The 22250-nt window shown below is 40.4% G+C and overlaps 1 protein-coding gene across 6 annotated transcripts in view; it reads right to left on the bottom strand.

Annotated features, from left to right (window-relative positions):
• Nucleotides 1–21472, bottom strand: part of pax7a (paired box 7a) — a 46620-nt gene extending 25148 nt beyond the window's left edge. Inside the window, exons 1-5 of one of the 6 annotated variants that reach the window (XM_058631370.1) lie at nt 21145–21472; nt 19767–20002; nt 19002–19146; nt 18515–18643; nt 285–484 (exon numbers count right to left, since the gene is read on the bottom strand). In XM_058631370.1, coding sequence (XP_058487353.1) covers nt 285–484; nt 18515–18643; nt 19002–19146; nt 19767–20002; nt 21145–21232 — 798 coding nt within the window. In that variant the 5' untranslated portion in view covers nt 21233–21472. The remainder of the gene's footprint in view (nt 1–284; nt 485–18514; nt 18644–19001; nt 19147–19766; nt 20003–21144) is intronic. The other 5 variants (XM_058631372.1, XM_058631371.1, XM_058631373.1 and 2 more) reach the window with 5 other exon arrangements.
• Between the last annotated feature and the right edge of the window lie 778 nt (nt 21473–22250).

Genomic DNA, 22250 nt, shown 5'->3' with positions numbered 1-22250 from the left:
TCCAATAAAAACTGCTGACAGTTTGCTCTGGGAGTTATCCAAAAATATCAGGTTCATTGCCTCTGGATAAAATGTGTTTCTGTTTAGTTTTTAAAATGCTAAATCCTCCTTTCTATCCCTAAGATTTCTCAGGCATGGGTTTTCTATAAACATGGACAAACTGAGGAAAAACTGTCCGGCATGGCAAGGTATTACTGGAGATATGAGAACATGTGTTTTCATGCAGGTTTGTTAGAGAGCTATGTGCGTACACCAGTTCTCTGGCACTTATCAGTGAGTCTGACCTGTACTCTGGCCTCTGTGAGTTTTGTCCTCTGAGCCAGCTCCTCTCTGGTGTAGATGTCTGGGTAATGTGTCCTTTCAAAGGCCTTCTCCAGCTCCTCCAGCTGCTCAGCAGTGAAGGTGGTGCGACTGCGCCTCTGCTTCCTCTTCAGGGGCAAGTCAGGCTCCGAATCTACATCCGAACCCTCGTCTGTGCGGTTACCTGAGGTGAGAAGAAAAAGGGATAGAGGACCATCTGTATATGATTGTGGAATGACAAAAAGTCTTTTGTGAGAATTATCTGAGGGACGTTTGAGTAACATAACATCAAATGTGAGGTAAAAATGATCATAAATGAGCTCTGACAGTGTTATCTGCTATTTGGAGATTCTTTTGTTGTTGAAGAAATCGAGACTGGCAACATAGAAGATTCAAATGACAGCTACTCCTCTGTCAATACACAACTGGGGGAATATTATCTTAATCTGTGGATACTTATTTAATGTAGAAGAGGCCCTGATACACAATCCTGCCAGTGAAAGGGGCCCCAGAGGCTGTGGAGGCAGAGGGCTGAGGGGGGGAGCGAGAGTGTTCGTGGGTAGTGGGGTTAATCTGCACAGGACACCTTGCTGCTCTTCAACCTGCTTTTCTCTCGCACTGGCCCTGGGCAGACTGCTCATATACATCACAGTCAGAGTGTATAAAATAGAACACAATATCACACCAAAACCATTCTGCACTGTGTGTTTCCATGTGCTGTCATTAAATGAAACAGAACATAATTTTACATTACTTTTTAGGCATTCAAACTAAGCTGCGTTTCTGCTCGAGGAATTTAGATACAGCACAAAGATGTACAATCCAGGCCAACAGGGAAATTCTTGACAGCAAATAAGCATTACCACTGCACATTACCGTTATAACTGAATTTAGAAAATTGCATCATTTTCACCTCCTCTGCATGTCTATTCAAACTACATGGCCCTTTCATTTCATGTCACAAAATTCACATTTTCATAATTTCCTCATTGAGACAGTGACAAGGCGGCGTGATGTGCCAGCGTTGCTCCAGGCCCAGTTGGATTGCATCACGCACCGTCCAGAAAGTGTGGGAGAGGGTGAAAGAAAGGGAGATATTGAAGAAGAGGGTGTAAGAAGAGATTTACGCTTCCGACAGTGGTCGCTTTGCAATTCATCTCCAATGAGAACTATAATACTCACTTGAATGTCTCACCTGAGTGAGGTCCTGCTGACTAATTTAATGTTTTATGGCTCTGATGTCTGTTTCAAGCTCTGTCCAGACGAAAGACAAAAGAATACTCAAACCTATAGCCTCCAAATAACAACTGTGAGAACAAAAGAGCAACAGAGCTGGCAGAGTCTCAAGGCCAGCTCCAGAGTTTAATTAAACAAGGAATTAGGGGATTATATGGAGACTATCATTACAGGCCACTCCATGAGTCTTCGACGAACATTTTTTGTCCCCCTGAGCTCATGCTCAGTGATTCTCTGTGGATTACATGTGGCCGCAGGACATGAGGCCGCATTCATTAAATCAATTCTCCAGTCTTATCCTTTTTAATAAAGATTGATTCTTGAAGCACAGGCTCTCTCCTCTGCAGAACACCCTTGAACATACAAAGTTGAATATGTACATACGCCACATATCCCTTTGTTGGTTTTCATGAGGATGCGTATATCCATTTGCCCGTTAACTTGCCATGACAACACTTGAGACCAGCCCAGCAGACAGCAGTGTACAGATCACTTTCCAAAGTCACCTCTGTGTCCTATGGGGAGAACCCCTCGAGTATGAGTTCACTCCAGAGGCTGTGAGAAAGTACACCAAAGTCTTCCCCTCCTCAAATCATTTTCTTTCCCCTTGCTTTGTTTGAGGTACTTTCTCAGACTTTATTTTGCAAGTAAACCGCTGTGATAATCTGTGTCACATTTAGCATGCTATCAGGCTAATGACTGATAAACCTCAAAAGACAATAGCTTGCATTGCTGCTCTCAATTAAGCCCCACAGAACCAACACATCTGCTCTTGTACATGAACCAGGAGCACAAGGTCGACAGCACTGCCTGTAATGAGTAAGGGAAAATGGAAGATGGCACACGCTGCATGGGGCCAACTGGGATCGGGGTTGAATGTAAAACTCATGTATATGCAGCCACACACTGGCTGCTGTCCACGTTGATCTGATGTAGCCCTGGCTAAATTTAATTTAGAAGCAATTTCATAAAATTCAGATCCATTCAGTTCCAATGTTAAAATACGGTATATATTAATATGTTAAAATACAAATACATGTTAAACTGTTTAAATTAACAAGATGTTTAAAATGTACGACATAATATGCACAGTTCATTATTTGCAGTTAAAATAATATGGTTCGTGGAGTTAACATAGTTTGTACAGCATGACCTGTCAATCATCGGTATTCTTTACTATTATTGGAAGGTCATGACCTAGAAGCCAAGCTAATTATCATCCCAGGTAGAGGGGCAGGATTTAGCCGTAGCACTCACTGAGCTAACGCAGGGGAGAGCTATCATCGGGCAGCCGGAAAGTGGCTGACGGTCAGTTATGCTGTGGTTTGGACTACTGCGATTCTACTGGAGGTAAATATACATGCATGTGTTCTAATATGCTGTGACTAACTGTTATAGTTTAAAAAAACGGGTGTGTCGCTAACTGCCGTTAGCATTAGCATATTCATGTTTCGGACTGTTAGCTTTACGTGTGAAAGGTGTTGCTAAAATAAGCTACTGCTAGTTCTTTTTGGAATGCTGTATGTACTTACGCTTAGCTGAATTATTCGTTTCAGGACAACGGACATTTGGTGACCGTGACTGAGAAGTAACCGTGAATGAGAGCGAGAGGACCGGGAAGGCTCCGTTGGACCCCCCAGCACAGAGAGCCTGCTGGTCTCACAGGTGTTACAGACTGTCTACTGCTGCGTTCTTTTTAACTGCTGCCAGTTACCAGTTTGTTCGTTATATACATCCAGGATTCGTGAGTCCATATTACGTTTTGCACGTGCATTGTGTTTTACCGCTTGTATAACAAGTGAAACGGCCACCATCGTTTTCGGCTTCCACGCTTCCAAGCTACGACTCAGGAATAGGTGTGGGCCCACATTTTATTGACGTTTACGAATTATAGGTTCATTTTAAGTTGATTCTTCAGAAGCACGAATTAAGGTTACATGAAAAGTCAAACGGGACTTAAAGAAATTAAAAGTACACTGTTTTTGTGTACCTATTTTTGTTTTTCCCTTAAAGAGATATTTTTGTGTTTATTAACATTGGGAAACAATTTATATAGCCTAATTTTATTTAATTTTGTGATACCAAAACCTGTTTATTATTTGTGTACAATTTGTAAATAAATTCCAAATTGTGGGTTTGTTTTTAAAGTATAATTGGCTGGTATTTCAAGAGGTAATTCATATTTGGTAACTGTTAAAAAGAGGATAAAAAGGGTTAAAATAAAAAAAACTCTTCAAATTTCATATAGAGAAGTATTTAAGTCATAAGCTAAAATGGGTAACAGTGCCAAGTAAAGTTAAGAAGTTCCAAAGAGCTTAGGCACCTTCTCATAGTACTACTACACCAAGCAGACTTATAGTAGCTACATATACATTGGTTTTACAGCAAAGGACAAGTCTGTCATTTGTCAGTGGGTGATTTAGTGATTTTAGTGGCTGGAAAGCACTAAGCAGATATGCAAACAAATATCCCTCCAGGACAGTCGAGGTCAGCAGCTCATTTGTCCACTCAGCACAAAAAGGTACTTTCTGATTAGACCTTTGTATAATACAACTGATGTAATTTCCATTCAAAGGGGTATTGATAAACCGCTCATGCCTTGTCTCATTAGTTACCATCCAATTAGAATCTAATTATGTGCCATCCAGTGGGCATGATTACTGCCATGTACTCTCCTCCAGGGGCCCCTCTGTGCTTATGCCCTGATATTGATTTAATATTGTGCCCATTATAAATGAGAATTCATCAGGGCAACACAATGCTTTGTCTGGGTAAGTGCTTGATTAAGCTTGATGATAACACTGGGTATTATTGAGGTAAAAACCATCTTAACCTAAATTGTCATAAAAATGCCATGACTTATGAAAGACATGGCTCTGGGACAGGGTTTGGGGAGGATCAGTCACTGACCTTTGATACAAATGCTCTATATTGATACACCAAACATGATTGTAAGATACCTGATAACATCTGCCAAGAAAGATAACAGTTTTTTCCCAAATGTGCACATTTGCATATATTATAAAAAGTAATTATAGCATACATGGAGAAGAACTTAACTGCTTCATTCTAACAGATAATTTGACAAAACAAAGTAATCTCAGGTCATTGGAGCAACTTAACAGTTCACATTAACATTTAGTTTGAAATGTTTTCCGGCTATGATAACTTTTCCTTACACTACTATGCATTGTGTAAAAAATAATGTGCACTGTTATAAATGAAGTTTTTTTTTAGTCTGCCTTATGTATAGACATGCTGGATTGATTATCATTTCAGGACATGACTGATAAACAGAGTCATGTGTTTATGCGGGCATCGTTATTCTCACTCCCAGTCTTGATTGTACAGTGGTTAAACGCTTACAAGTAACATTGCCTCGTATCACCGAGGGAGGGTTTGTATTAAAAACCCCACAGATGTGGAGAACCACATTTTCCCTTCCATCCTGCTGTGCTTTCGCTTGAATGAGGCTGTAATTCCGACCAGACCTTTTCGATAAAACAGAGTCATACTCTTAAAGGACTAGTTAATAGATTTAAGGTTACTCTGAGGTTTAAAGCCTGCTCCCTGCTCTGATGCTCTGTTTCTGACCTCACACACATACTCCTCAGACTACAGGCAGATGGGATCCTCATCAACACCCTGACTCCTCAAAACCCTCTTCATATTGACCCCCTCTGCACCTCCTCCTGCACTCCTCATTTTCTTCCTTCAACCCTTCAAGCTCCTCAATCCTCCACCTTTACCCCCAAGATGCAGAGGTAATGCTGATTAAACACACAGCTGTCCATTTAAAGACAGCAATGAACTAAGTGATCTGCACAGCTCCACATTTGACATGCAAAACAACAGTAATAAACTCTATGTCTACCAGGTTGTCAAAAAGATCCAGTGTATTCAGCAATTTAATAATAATAATAACAATAATAATAATAATAATACTCAACTTATTGGCTCTGTTCTAAAATAAAATACTTGCAATATTCATTACAAAACAAAGATGTCACATTTCAAAGCCCATGGCCTTGATATCAGCCATACCTTTGCAGAACTATCCAATGCAGAGGGACAAAAACAGACAGGGCTTTGGCAGTGCAGCATTAGCTCATAATGGCTCATTTTGAAAATCATATTAGTTCCAGCATAATTACAATCAGGCCTCATGCTCTGTGTTTTGCAAGCGTTTACAGGACCAGCCTCTGAGCACCGAGTCACACCAGTTGACTGTGATTGACAGCAGATTTAGTTCAAAATGCTGTTTTTTTCCCTCCCTCTATTTTCCCCACAGGACAAAAATAACACCGCTTCTTTTCTCCCTATTTATGTTGACTTGTTTATTTTGTGCCTACCTTTTGTCGTAGTTGATACTGCAATTATACTTTTTGTCAGTCAGAGGGGGTGAATATCAAAAGGCCTAATTATGCAAACAGGCCTGTGATAAAAGGCATCTGCCTGAGATGGGATCTGCTATCTCTGACATGCATCTGTCTCTCTGCTGTCTTTGCTGCTCCGGGCCTGCATATAAACAGCCTGTCCCCAGGACTGCATGCAATTCAACCACTAACACTGGAGTGGAGCGATGTTTTGGGGGCGGGGTGGGGGATCGCGCAGCAACATCAAATAGCTAACAACTTCCCAATTTGCATTTTTCTGAGAATGGTGTGGCATCAATGCTTAATGCACTTGCCTGTTCATCCCAAAGGGGTTTGCCAAGTAAAAGGAGGTATGTGATTCAAGGCATTTACCAAAGGATGTATCTGAGATAGGAACCTTATGTGAATACAAGATTGACGACAGCGATAACCAGAATGGTTTAAAGACAAATTCCATATGAATAATCTTTTCCTGTTGTTATCACCAAGCTAAAGAAAAACAAAACTAAACATGAGGATGTTTATTTCTGCAGTTATATTATGATCACCATACCAAAGAATTTGTAAAAAAACAAAACAAAAAAAAAACTGCGCAAATGTGTTTAGATCGAGTTACTTGGTAACATGTCAGAAAGCATAATCATTTTTTCCACTGGTTATCAGTGACCTTCTCCAGGCACTGGTTTGACATTTAGCCAAAATTCAATCTGGATGAGATGTGTAACTATATACATTTTATAAGGGTATTTAAGATCCATCTATCTAAAATAAAATAATTCTCACCTTCATGGATGGTTGCCATGTGATTCAATGTCTCATGCCTCATGTTGTTCTACTAACAGGTGAATGAGGGCCAAAGGCATTTTCCCCAAAATTCCAGTTACAATTGTGAACAAGAGCAACAACCTGCTCAGAAAATCCATAAAAAAGCAACTCTTCAAAAATAGACAGCTGTTAAAAACTTCAAAAAAGCTCAACAACTATCTGATGAAAATTCTAAGAGAAGGCTGCCTTCTTTTGCAACTGTACAACCTCTCACTGGCAGTGTCAGAGTTTTAGACGCTTTTACATCAGCATTCCTCAAGAAAATTCCAACACTTTTCTTCCCTTGTCTCATGGACAGAATCACATTCTTTAGAAAAGGAACAGAGGCACTTGGAAAAAAAGAGGGGGAAAATATGCAAAGACGGAAGAAAGATGGGAGGCTCTATCATCTTTGGCTCTCACAACAAACAATTAGCCTGCTTTTCTCTGTTTGAGGTGGGGAGAAAAGTGGCAGAGAAGAGGGCGGGGGGGAACAAGAGAAAGCAGAGGAGACAGACAGGGAGAAGCAGCGAGAGCGATGCTCTTTTATGGCTCTTGTCATATGGATGAAGGCGCAGCGCGTCCATGAGAGCGCTCACCTTCAACAACAGGGCATCCACTGGGCCTCCCGGCCTTTTCAGCCTGGAGAGACGAGCTCCTCAGGGGGCCATTAGAGCATGAATAGGGGCCTGACAGCACTGTGCAGCTCTGCAGGGCATCCATAAACGCTGACATATTGACTCCCCATGCCTCTGCACTGCCTGAGTGTGAAAGCGTGAAGGGCGGGATTCTTTTTCTTTAATACTAAAACTAAAACTTGCAGTTTAGTGACAGTATAATTTTTGCTTTTGGCTCCGACACAAGGGCTCTCTTTTTCTGGTGTTAAGTATTTTTCATTTTTTTAATATTTATTTTTTAAGACTTATTTGTGTGCACATAATATCAGCATGTATGCACGATTATATAATGAAAAAAAACATAACATTTTTTTACAAGGATAAATGTGCATTTACTTGCTAATTCATCCCATGCTCTTCAACTGTGCAGTTTTCTAAAACAAAGCCAGATTACAGAGGATCTAACGGCGCCACATGGAGCCTTAAAGACTGGGATACAAAATGTGAACCTTGTTAGGAAGTATGATGCTGCCAATCACCTCCCCACCAGGTTCCTTCTTCCTCTCATATAGAGCAGAATGTCATCGCCTGAGCTTAAGTCTTTGCTAATTAAGGTCACAGCGAAAGTAATGAAATTAACAGAGCACAAGAAAGTAAAAAGAAGCCCATTGGGGGTCTTTGCCAAATGGCATTGGAGCCAGAGCTGCCGTCCCCCAGCAAAAAGCTCTGAAAACCTACACAGGAAATCAAACAGTAATGTCTCAGGGCCATGAGCTGAGGTCTCCTGGAGGAACAAATCATTTTCTCAACAAGGCCAAAGAGAGATTACTGGACACAGTATAGGAATGCACAGCGGACATTTTTATGTGCCCCAGGGAAGTTTCCCAATTTTCAGGATGAGGCTCGGCAGCAAATATTGTGTAAAAGTTTAGTGATGTAGAGGACACCACAGAGGAGAGAAGAGCTGTAAAGACTGAGAGAAAACTAATGTGAGCTTAACTAAAAAAACTATATGAATGAAACTTCTGATTTTTGTTTTTCTGGTCTATGTAAATGAATGTTATTTTATCCCTACTACTGTGAGCAATGTGAATTAACTATAAATAAATACCATACAGTTAATTTAAAAACCTCAAAAAAACTTACAAAGATCTGTGTTAAAAAAAAAAAAAACATACTAAACTGTGTTAAAGTCCACTGACATTTAGTACATTGTAAGTAAACACATTTTTCCAAATGAGGCATTTTTAAGTCCAAAAATGAAATTGAGTATTTCCTGTAAGGAGCAATTTTCTTTCTGGGAACAGCAGAGCATTATTTTGCTTGGCATTAATTTCAGATATTCCTCCATACTGAGGGTTGGTAATGTGGCACAGTAGCAAAGCTTTTTATACTGAGACTACATATTCCCCAAGGAGGGAATGACTGACGATGCAGAAATAAGCCCATTAGTAGAAAATAGGGGACAACATTTGAAGTTGTTATTTTGTCGGCTATAGGACAGGAGCTCCACCCCACTGTTTGGACAACAGCGTTCACATTTTCACTTGGTGGCAAAAAAACACATTTCTGATTTGTAACAGTGAGGGAACATGTTTATTGTCTTTGTGGTTGTGGAAAAAAAAAAATCCCCGCACACAATTAAAACAAATGAATATTTCAGTGGTGAAGCACATCAAGAGCATAAAATGTGAAATGTTCTGGCGTTAAGTAGCATAGGCTAATGGCGATTTTTAAACTAGCAGACCATGGTCGGTGTCTCTCATTCATCACTGGGGGAGAACACGGACTGTGCTAAACGTAATTACTGTTGCACATTATGTGGGCTATTCCTGTATTGTAATAAAATTAGCCAGAAATGCTTTTTGTCTTTTCTAATGCCGCTCCATGGTAACCAGTGGACGGCCATAATGCAACACACTGCACTGATCTGTGCCAGCTGTCAGAGTTTGACAACCTTAGCTGCCAAGGCAAATTGAAGGAAAGTACATTTCTTTCAATAAACTATTATGACTCTGACCTGCTCATCCATTGCAAAATTTAACATGGACATAATAAAGCTTGAGATGTTCTGATTTGCTCTACATCCGCTCATTCTACTCTCCGCTTTATTATGGAAGAAATGAAACAATTGCTTATAATCACCAAGACAAAGATCTCTTCCCCCCCCCAGTTCCTGACATGTTTTTATATTTTCTAAACCACAAAAATAAATGTTATGATTACCAGTGATAAATGCAGACAAATGGTTGACAAAAAATATACTAACTAAATTACTATATAAGTTTAACCTGCATTAAGTGGTATTATGACATCAATAACATTTGATATTACATGGTTTTAAAAGCACACTACGTTCAGTCAGTCTGAGCCAAAGATGGCAGTGATTTCTATGCTTGACTGTTTTTGTTTTTGTCATTTTTATTTGGCTTCAATCACGGACGTGCAAACTTGTGTCTCCTGACCGATTTGTCCTGCAGAATTACTGCTGGACCTCTGAGTTTTTAAGGGCTTAGTCATTATTTGACGTCAGTGAACCCGCAGCAACATTGGTTGTTGGGTGGATAACCTATCAGGCGAAATAACTTCAATTTATGAAATTACATGGTTAATTAAATCCTGATTACAGCTGAAATTACTCTGTAAACTGTCTGCCCCCCCTTGGCAGTTCACCTAGTCAAGACCAAACTAAATGAGGACAAGTTTGGAGTTTGAATACCCTAATGCCATAAATGTTCAGAATCATTTTATTGCCTGTTAACATTGTTATTGGTTCTTTTGCGACAACAGTCGCCATTGTGTGTTAAGGTCAAGAGGTCTGTAAATTACGCTTGTTTATTGTAGCAAATGGATGGCAGCTTATCTAACAATGTGTGCAGCAGGAGGTTGAATTTAGCGGCTGCTACCTGAAGTTATTTGTTTTTTTATTTGGAGACGAGGCATCAAGACGGCAAGAGGACATCTCAAAGCAATTAAAAGGGATTTCTGTCCATAGGTTATTTTCCCCCATTAAAACCTTTGCGACTGATCTTCCCCACTGAGAACACTTGTCTCTCCTTGTGGTATTGCAAGGAATCAGCAGTGAGCGATAAATAAATGGCCTTTGGAAAAACACTGACCCTCTTGTCAAGTTACATTCCCACTCAAGAGCAGCAGCAGTCCACATGTCAACTCATTCTCTTCTCATTTCCTCTGCTCTCTTTGCTGAGACACTTGTGTCTAATGAAGTAGAGGGACTGTCGTCCCTGTGAGTTGTTTTCCCTGTGGACAGCAGGCCAGTGTCCACTACTGGGATTCATTACAGGGCTAAATCTATGAATGAAGTGTCCACCGCGAAAAGCAAGCGCACATCTGCCCGGGAGAAGAAATAGGCATCCAAGGGACCCCCTCCAGACTAAATTGGATTGCCAATACAGCCCACAGACGTTTGAGAAGTCGAGAAAAAAACAATGGAGCAGAAAATAAATACTCCAAAGCCACAGTGATGACTCCACTTTGTAAACTAACGCAGTATTGATCGCCATCTTTTTTTGTTTGTTTAGAAAAGCCTCATCCTTGCTAATAGCTGTCTGAGAGTGTAATCTCTCCCTTGTCCTCCCCCTCTTCTCCTCCCCATCCACATTCCCTATTATGTGGTTTCTTTCAGTGTGCCTCACATAGTTTAGGTTCAGTGTCGCACTGGGGTACAGGGCATGGGACTAGGGACCAATTGTTTGCTAATGTTGACACCTGCCAGAGCAGGCTTGGTCTATTTGGGGCCCGCCAAGCTGCAAACTGGATGCTCCCCCTCTTTAGCAAGATTAAGTGTGGGTTGCTGGGGTCACAAATCACTGGACTCCCTCTGATGTTGTGAGGCACAGAGCCAGAGAGTGAGCGGACTAAAAGGGAAAGCTGCAGAGGGAGGAACAGAGGAGGGAAGGAGGATAAAGAGTGACAGTCTATTGTTTGGTGAAAAGGAGAGGAATAATGTATCTTCTTGAGTGTGCTTAAGCAGTGTGTCCCGTCCAAAGGAATCAACAGTGAGTCCACGTCGCTCTGTCTTGCTTTAGGGCGCATAAACGGTTGGGATTATTTTAAATATTTGTTTAAAATTATGCATTAAAGAGAAAACGTCAATTGAGTAACTCAGTTTGTGCACTCTCTATATTCATACATCAGCATTTTTATTTTATTTTTTAAACGCTTCTGATTCAGACTAAATATCAGAATAAATAAACATGAAATGATATGTAATTTATATATTTTTTGACAGATGAAGTGCAAAGGCCAAGGGAAAAGCAGCAGACCAGCATGACCATGACAGACAGTGCTCAGCTCCTCCTCCTCCTCCCCTTTCTTTTTGCAGATGTACATTAATGCAGAAAAAGGCAGCGGCTCTTTGCCGCTGCAGAAGCTCCATCTCCCTTTAAAACCCGCTGCTGTCCAGCCTGATCGTGTCAGTTTGAAGGCCCCTATTCAAAAGTATTCATGCATCTGCCTTTGAGGCACAATAGCAGCTAGTTTATAAACTGTCTGCCCGGGCACCCAAAGGCTTTAGTTCTTATTGTTTTCGGCCCCTTAATAAACTTTTTGGAGGAGTTCATCAACCTGCCTGAATAGCCCATGCAGCAAGTCTCAAAAACAGAAAATAACAGAAGGGCCTTTTCTCCTCCCTCTTCTTTCTCTCGTCCTTTTCTAGTGGCTGTTCTTTTAACAATGGTGAGAGTAGGCTGTCACAGAGCAGGCAGACATCACAGGGCTTTTTTGTGCCAATACAAGAAAAAAAAAAGAGTGCAAGTGAATCTGCATTGAAAAAAAGTATATATAAAAAGTTGTATTTTTCACATTTGCATGGAAGATAAAGGCCATGCACTCAGGCAGCATAATATATTTTCATAAAATGAAATGTGTGTGTGTAAAAGATTTATAATCATGTTAAAAAAATGTAATTAATGTTTCTTGTAAAGACCAATTTTCGACTTCAGATATGTGTTTGTGATGTGACCACAGTAAAGCAACGCTTTTACACTGTGCCACATAATAAGTCAAAAACTGAATTATATGAAATTATTGGTTTTTCTGCTTCGTTGAAAAATTGCCTGACACCTGTTAGACGAGCTGCAGAGAAGAAGTGACGGGATGCAATAAAATGTCACTTTGGCTGTAAGCCATTAATCCACTGTCATACCTTTAAACTCTGTGGGGGGAGAAAAAAAATTAGCTAAACTTAAAACTCTTTAATAGATGTCTGCTCTAATTAATTTCATACCCAATTAAAACAAGGCTACATGGGGCAGACCTGCCTCTTTAGCCCGCTGCATGCAACTTAGAAATAAAAGCCGCATGCAGTCCAATTCAACAAAAAACATCATCCAACCAGGCTGCACTCTCCCCTCCACCACCACCACCACCATCTGACCCAGAAAGGACTCATTGGCTGCCCCCGCTGCAACCACCTACTGTTTCCCACCGATGCACTCGGTGCGTTCTAACACCCTAATTAGATGTGACAAGTTCAACGAGCTGGTTTCAGGGGAGGAAAAGCTGGTCAGGTTATGATTTCCGAGTCAGACTCACAGGGGAATCCGTGGACAGCTGATTCCTGTCAGCCTCATTCATCTTCTTCCAGCCAATTAACCATCAGCAGCGCCAACAACGCGCATGCAGGGAAGCGTCATTTTAAAAGTGGGGGAACGTGAATGTTTGAGGCTGAACCCCGTCCCCCCCCCCCCCCCCACATCGCCACCACCACCACCACAACAACAACAATAATAATAGTATACAATGATATTTATATTTGAGTCACAACTTCGTTTAAATATAACAGGTTTAATATGGTCCTAAAACGTATGATAGGGGCAGCATTTTCTGGATTAATCTGCATTCCCCCCCCCCCAAAAATAACTTTGAACAAAAAAAAAAGAAAACCACGAAATGTAGAATTATAGGTTATTAATCTGATCCATGGAACATGATATTTAGATTAAAAATGAATCGTAACGCCATATCTTTTTAGATAAACTCCACCAAGAAAAAAAAAGAAGCTAAATCAGCCACATATGCTTTTACCAGTGAACCCACACCTGTTGGCATGAACCTGAGAGAGGAAAACTGTGACTTCTATATTTATTTACTTATGCTGGACTTCAGTGGTGCAGACAAAGCGCGGGATCCCGGAGCCCCAGAGTGAAAATTGGCGAAATAAAACGCAGACAGAGACGCAGACGCGCTGAAGAAAACCCTACTGTTGTGACAGGATACCTGGAGGGCAACACTTCCTCTTTAATTTGTCTCGTATGGTTTGAGACCCCCAACCAGACATCCAGTCCTTGGAGTTTACATAAGCCTTTTAATTCTCGATGCTTGAATTATATGCTATAATTAAATATCATATCATATGTATTTTTTTTTTTGGTTTTAGAGGCATCTGTTGTTATCACATTAATATTTACATCATCTAAAATGGGCATTTGTGAGGAGGAGAACGTGCACGCGAAACAAAGGGCACCTATGGGCTTACAGCTTATATTCTGATGTTTCGAGCAGGAAATGTTAACCTTGAAATGCTACTATCTGCGTGTAACAATGTGTGATCATAACCCCATAAATGGGGTGGAGGAGGGGGGGGGGGGGGGGGGGGGGTTAGAAATTGAATCCTTTTAAGTTATTAAGCAGGAAAGGATTATAAACTCGTCTTTATAAATGAGCTAGAAATCCCCATGTCTTCCTCTGTACACTTTTTAAATTTCCCACAAGAAGCTGGAGAGGAAAGATTGCTCCTTTTCAAGAGCCCCACAAGAGATGGAAAAAGCCATTTTTTTTTTTTTGCGCCCAGATAGGGAGTCGTCCCACATGCTAAGCGCCACTTTAATTAATAGACAGCCTTGAGAGGTATCACTGTCAGCCGGGATAATGGCGGCACAGCCACTGTTTGTGCTTCCATGAATATTTTCTGATGTGATCAAAGTCAAAAATGCCAGCACAAAATGAATTTAAGCCTACACCATTTTTTTTGTTGGGGAGGGGGTGGATTTTATTTAGCCTAATGCTGTCGACACTGACACCTCTCTCCATAAGACTACACAAGCTTTAAGTGCTCTCCTTTAAAACTTGATGTGCTCTTCATTACTCCTGAACAGCGGGTTTCGTGTTGTCCCGCTGCACAGTTCGCTCGTGTTACCTGCGAATTTGTCACACGGATCGAATATTGCGATTAATGGCGCCATTAAATTTGATTTATAAAACATGTTTTATTTTATTTTTTTAAGGGAATTGCTGCAGTAGCGCTGACAATCATCTTTTTAAAATTTTTTTTTAGAAATAATAGAAACACAAAGCGTGTTGCAATAAGCTATATAAAGATATACTTATTTAATTAAAGTATAGTCACGCGGGGAAACAAATAAAAAAGTAGCCTAACTGAGAAATAAATGATAATTTTATTTATTTTGAATTTAGTGTGTCAAAAAAACCCAAACCCTACAGTTCTGCTCAATTACTTAACTAAAATTGGAATTTGTCACAGCATTTTAGACGTATGTAGGCCTCTAACAGAGAGAGCGTTTAATCAAGTTAGTCGTTACTAAGCAACAGCCATAGTAGGCTGTATACTGGATTACCTGCTATTGATGTTAATGGGACTTATGTCGGAGTGTACACTGTAATCTGACATAACTCACTTTGATTAGATTGACACCATTTTTACTGTTTAATGCCCGGGTCAGAGTTGGCTAATAGTGTGATTAACGAACGGATTTAGTGTTTATTTTTGAGCATTTTTTATATATATATTAATCTGAAACGTTGGATTTGATTTTTTTTTTAAATCTTTACTAAACTGTTACCATATCGAACCATAAAATTATGAGAGCTATATTTATTTTTTGTTATTATTTTAATGTATCGATCATGTCCTGCACCCCCCCCCCCCACACACACACACACACACTGTCCCCTTCATATTAATATATATCTATATCTATATATATATATATAGATATATATTTAAAAAAAAAAAAGAATGCCTCCCGATATAAATTCCAGTGAAATATGGCTTGAGTGGCTGCGGGGACAGGAGGAGGTTAATCCGAGTTTAATGCAGTGAAGCACAGCGCAGGGTCTGGTCTATGATGGGTATGTTATCTCTGCCCAACATTTGGGTCTCCCTCAATTTCCACCCCGCCAAATAGCTGCGAGAAAGTGCAGATGGAGTCACTCTCAATGCCCGAGGAAAAAACGTTATTAATAGCTAAATAACTTGCCCATACTTTCACTGAATCTCTCGCACACACACTGTTCCAGATGGATTTGTTTGAAGTGGTCTCTCGCTTCATTCCCCTGTCCTTCTCATTCAGCACGGATTTAGACCCGAAATATAGTTACATTGTATTACCATACACTTAAAGTGCGCGTGCGTGCGTGTGTGTGTCCGTTAGTGAGGGCCCACGTGTGTTTGTGACGTTGAAAAGATGGAGGGGCGTATTTTTGCCCTACCTTAAATCACTTAATATTAATAATAATAATTGGCAATATGAGCAATAAACTTGATATTAACGCGTAATTTCTTGTATAAATTTGAAAACATTCGCAGATAAACAATACACCGATGCAGAAAGTGATTCATATTTTCTCCAAATATTTCTGTAACAATTACGTGTGTAGGTAATAATTTATTAACCTAACAGTAACCTCATCCTCTTCTCCTCCTCTCCTCCTCCTGACCTGAGTCCCCTGGTTTGTCAGTCACACGTCTCCATCGCTCTGTCACTTTCCCTCCCCTGATGCTCGGGAATAATCCCACGTGGCATCTGTTTAATTAGGGTTGAAGAACTCAGGTAAGACTGCGATTTGCTCAAGTGTCCATCTCCTGTCTCCTGTCTGTGTCTGTCCTGTGTCTCATCTGCCGCTCAGGTTGAAAGCATCCATGTGGCAGCTCAGCTCGTCGCGGAACAGCTGCTTCAAATTCTCCCTCTTCGAGTGTGGCGCAAAACACAAGGATGTCCAAGTTTGTTCAAGAAGCCTTTCCCCGATTCTTTGCGCGTATAAAAACTTTGGCACAGAGTGTTTGGGTGGAGCAGGATGTGCGCTCGTTGATCACCAACGATTACCCAACAATATCAAAAGATAAACTATTTTCAGCGCATTAACCCTGGGTTTGCGTCACCTCCCACTGCACCCTTCTTGAGAAATTACAGTTCAAAACAAATTGCACAAATCTGCATTAATAAAGCCAGAGCTGGGATAAATCCGTCGTGTACACGCGCTGAGAAAATACACAGACCTAATAAACAAACAGATAAATATATAACATCTTAAAAGCTGGATAAGTAAACGAAAAAAAAATCTCATGAATTTAGTGCCCAGGGCGAGCCCACTGTGAGCTGCGCTCTGAGATGAAAGTGGAAAAAAGAGAAAGAAATAAAAGGCTCTGTTTAATCTGTTTTAAAAGCCTTCTCCACATAAGAGCTGCGCCTCAGACGCGGAGAGTGAGCGGCTGATTGGGGATAAATACATTTCTCACTGTGCCTGCGAGCTATTACACCCGGCACGAACACAGCCACCTATTCAGCAGCCATCGTCCCCACTTTCATTTAAGTATTAACCTTATTAAAATGCCATCCGGATGCAGGTAAAACTGTCAACTGCAGTAATACTCCCACATAATTCTGTCCTGACTTAAACATAAATAGCAGAGAGAAAAACGTTGTGGGGATTTTTTTTGCACCAACATAATAATAATAACAATAATGTCATATTTTATATTATAAGTCACTTTATCCAGAAATAATTTACTGAGCGGCTCAAAAAACACCATGTTGTTCATTTGTCACCAGCGCGCTTCACTAACTGCGTGCAACACTGGCGCTATTTGCTACAAAAAAGGTGAAATTTTTCTCCAAACACAAAAGTGTGGTGTGACAGAAAAAAGGGGAGACCGTTTTCACGCTATCAAGCGATTCTTCTCAGACGCCATTATCCAAAATTACAAAACTATCTACCAGCGGGGCGCACTGAATAATTCATCTTCTTTTATGTCTCCTCTTGCCCTTTGTCCAAACTTTTCTCTCTCTCTCTCTCTTTTTGACCCGCTTTTTTTCAACGTGAATGGACGCGTCCACATTCTCCTCTTTTCGGTTGCCATTTTTTCCCCTCTCTCTCCGGGATTTACTTTTGTACCTCGGACTCTGAACTTTAGAAAAGCGTCAAAGAAGGTGAGGTTTTTTTGTTTGTTTTTGACTGTGAAGTCCAAATTCAAGTTTGATTTTTTTTTTGGGGGGGGGGGGGGCAGTCTCCTTTTGAAGGGGTGTGTGTGTGTGCGCGCGTGCATGTGTGTGGACTATCTCTAAACACATCTATGATCATCAGAATATTTGAATGTTTGTGAGGATGTGCGCACTTTTCACTCCACATGACAAAAAAAGTCCCATCCAAATAGTCTAAATAATAACAATAATAAAACAATAAACACATGTTTCTCCGCTTTTGAATAAATGCAGAATAAGAAAAATCGTCCTATAATGTCAAAAACATCAATTATGTTCCACTCATTTATAGTCAAATAATAATAAAAGAAAGAACATGCCGCAGAATGTGAAAGCCACATGACACAACAAAAAGCATCTTATGGTTTTTGTTTTGTTTTTTAGATATAAAAGCTCGTGAAATCATCACTGACAGCGAATACCTGCGTCAAAAAGGCTTTATTCCCCTCCTCGCAGCATCGCTAATACATCCAATAATAATATGGACATTGATTTCCTCTTAAACTGACAAGTGGTGAAATGTCAGCGCGCTGACATCGATTGTGAAATGGGTCAAACTGTCAGCTGTCGTTTAGGGCTCGTTAAAGGGAGTGAATGGATGAGGAAGGAATTCGCTACACAAATTAATTTTCTGCAGTTAAATACCTTCTGCCAAAGGCTCATAAATAATTGAGTAAATGATCAACTGCTGGCTCGGAGTTAAAAAACAAAACAAAAAAAAAGAGGCAGGAATAAATTCTCCATTTAGCTTTTTTTCCCAAGAGGAACGTGAAGAAGGAATTAAGCATTTCCCTGCTGAAGTTTACTTTATAATATAATAACAATCTGCGATGCTCATAATGAGTTACTTTCAGACATATACATATATATATATATATATATATATATATAGGCCTATATATATATACAAAAAGGGCCATATTACTATCTGTTAACTTACATTTATCACCGAGGATGCCATCGATGCTATGCTTTGTTTTCTTTTCTCCATCTTCATCCTTCTTATCACAGTCATCCTCGTCATCTTTTTTGCCAAATCGGGCCCTCAATACGCGGCTGATGGAGCTCACTAATGGCAACAAAGAGGTAAATGGGTGATTAGCCCCTTAAAACCCATAGAAATAAACCTCACAACAAAGATAGTAGCACAGGTAAAGCTTTACATGAGTTCAGCTGCGTTGAAATAATAATAAATAAAAGAAATTATAGAACAAAATGAGCAATATTTAAGTATCAATACAACAACATAGAGAGAACCACACTTCTTGCGTCTTGCTCCACACATTTGTTATACTAATAATAATAATAATTATTATTATCAGTAATTGGGGTTTAAAACAGGTTGGATTGACATTGAAGTTCATTCATGGCTGACGCTGCAGTGTTCGCTGGTAATAATGGGGGGGAAAGGAAAAAGTGCAGCTTACCAGATGAAGCCTCACCTGAAGGAACTGTGCTTCTGTCGCACACCCCGTCCTTCAGCAGCTTATCCCGGATCTCCCAGCTGAACATACCCGGGTTCTCCCTCTTGTACTCCTCGATCCGCTTCTCCACGTCAGGAGTTGCCACCTGCTTTAGGTTCGAAAAGGTGTGAAGGTGAAGGAGGGGAGCGAGGAAAAAGGGGGTGAAGAGAGGAAGGAAATGCACTTTTAATTAAAAAGGATTGGCAAAACAAGATGGTAATATAAAACAAATCTGCAGAATAAATGTAATAGTTGTGTAAAATTGTTACATAGGAATATTGCCACGATGCATAATGATCACCAGTGGAAAAGTATGTGGAATATTATATTATAATATATATATTATATAATATTATTTATCGTTGCACGCTGTACATGCAAATCAATTATTATGGGCTCTGACCTATCAATGTTTTTTAATGTATTATTATGATTATTATTAGTTTTATCAATCCTATAATATGATGGATGTTGAAAAAAAATGAATAACTAAAATGTGTTATGATGGAAACTAGATGGGTCTTATAATATTAATAGTTATTATAACAATAATAATAGTAATTATTATTATTATTGTTGAGGAGCTTTAACATGTTTTTGTGTGTGTATTTTTTCTCGCACCATCAGACTGTGATGGTTCGAGTTCCTCAGGTGTCATGTGCTTCTCCCTCGCGCTGCTGTGACCCTATGACACTGTGTCACACTCGCTCGTGCAGGGCCGCCACTCACCCTGGGTTTGCTGCCTCCTATGGCTCCCGGACGGATGGATCCAGTCTCCTGGTACCGGCACAGGATCTTGGACACGCATCCGTGGGAAACTCGCAGCTGTCGCGAGATCACGCAGGGTCGGATGCCGTGGTGGGCCATCTCCACTATCTTGTGTCGGATGTGATTTGGCAGCGGCCTCCCGTTGATGAACACTCCGCCAAGCTGGTTCACTCGTCCCTGGCCCAGAGGCGTAGAGACTGCGCCACAACAGACAACAACAACAAAAAAACAACCAAACATCATGATCATCTTTATTCACATGGAGCTGTCACGTTGTCTCATGTGTGATGTTTTGCGACAGACTTCTAGCAGGACGCGTGAGAGCAATGAGAGCCAAATTCATCCAGCGTCAGTCTGGAGGACGAGATGAATCCGAGGACACTCCAGGACGCAGTTTCACATTCGAGAAACACTAAACACGCTGACACTTCCCACCTTGATTATTCCTAGTCATGCTGTACAAATATTGATGTGATCCTTTGAGCCGTCTCTCTGCTCTGTGTGTTATTGCCATTTGCAGCAACAGGACACTTGAGCAAATCCCGCAGCTCGAGTCACTTGCGAGCTACGTGGTTTTTGCGCGTTTCGCTCCAGAGCACTTGAGCACGAACGAGGCGTAATGGGAAAACTGCTCCCATAAATGCATGCAAATACAAAGTGATCTTTTTTACGCCCATATGTCCAGACGTCTTGAGTGCGGTGGGTATACAAGTTTATTTAAAAAAAAGAAAGAAAATTACCAATTAAATCGCTTCTGTGCGCGCGCGTGTTCGTGTGTGCGTATGAATAACAATCGAGGCAGCAAAAGAGCCCCTTAAACTATAAAGTAGGTCTTATATTATCATATCATCTAAATTATAATAATGGTAAATCATTGATGGGTTGTGTCTAATAACATTTTAAAATAAATGAGAAAAGGCCCTGCATTTAGTAAATCAATTATTCTGCCATTTAAAAAAAGAAATAAAAAACTGCATCAATTATTAAAGATATAAATACAAATATTACATATTGCTATTATATAAAAACAGGGATTATTGAGACAAGCGGTTAAATACAGGATTTGATTATTTATTTATTTATGAGACTGAAACATGAATAAATAAATTGTAAAAACCTGTGAGATGCTGCCTTTTTTTGGAAAATTAAAAATGAAAGTTGTAAAGTTAAATCATCGCTAACTGGAGGTCGTGTTGGTTCACTGCATGTCGCCGGAAACAAAGTGACCTCGAACACAAACACACGGTGACACACGAGTTCTGTCACACACACACACACACACTCACGCACGCGCGCGCGCGCAGGACAAGTTCAAACATCATACTGTCATGTGTCTTACCTTCCAGTGGGAACCCGGTTCGGGGGTAGTTCTGTCCCGGCGCAGGGCGCATCATCCGAGGCATCGTTCCTGGCAAAGTAGCCATCATGGAGCTACACACACACACACACACACTCACACTCACACACACACAAACACCACTCTGTCCAAACAAAGTCCAAGTCAAAACACGGGGTGTCTTCAAAATGCGCTCAAAAGAAAAAAAAAAAAATAGACGCTCTGTTTGCTGTCAAATCCCAATCCCAGGCGGAGACACTGGATAAACCCTTCGTCCACCGGGGGGAAATAAAAGTGTTGCTCTCCTCCGGTGCGATGAATGTACCAAGAAAAAAATTAAATAAATCAAGACAGAGTCAAGTAATATTTGAAAAAAGCCTTCTGCGCAAAAGAAGCTGCACAATGTGGAGGAGTTGCACCAAAAGTTGCGAGTCTGAATTTGGAAAGATTGCAATGTTATTCTTTTCTCTGGATGTGGATGGGGTTCAGTGTAATGTCTGACGGCGGAGGACAAGTAGTTTAAGTGGCCAACTTTTCCTGCATGTCGTAGGAGGAGACAGGCGCGCGCTCCCATAGGCTCACTGGCCTTTCTTTTATGGATGAAAGAGAGTGGGTTTAGCCAGGAGCGCGCGGACCAATCACAGCCGCGCATTCCACTTTTAATTCACTGCTGCCTCCCTAATAAGACCCTTCACTCACTCATACACACACACACACACACACAGGGCACGCACACACGCACGCGCGCGCACACACATCACAACCTGTTCAAAATGTTACATCTAAATATTAATGCATTTTTCAAAATGTGGAGTTCATACCTGTGGAATATTAATGCTTTTAGGATGTTAGGTTTTCTTTCTTTCTTTCTTTCTTTCTTTTTTTCTTTCTTTCTTTCTTTAATTCTACTTAAAGTAAATAATTGTTCAATGTAATTATAAAAGCGAACACAGTTAAAAATGAATTTATCGTATTGTATTTAGGCAAATAATAAATTAAAATGTCGTGTTTTGTTTTTAAACAAATAATAGAATAAATGAACGAAAATGCACATTTTCGGTCAAACCTGACCACATGCACGTGCAGCCACTTGCTTCGCGTGGAAAAAC

This window comes from Solea solea, chromosome 6, assembly GCF_958295425.1.
Source record: "Solea solea chromosome 6, fSolSol10.1, whole genome shotgun sequence".
NCBI lineage: Eukaryota > Metazoa > Chordata > Actinopteri > Pleuronectiformes > Soleidae > Solea > Solea solea.
The sequence above is the reverse complement of the archived record's forward strand: the minus strand, read 5'-3'. Positions and strand labels throughout refer to the sequence as shown.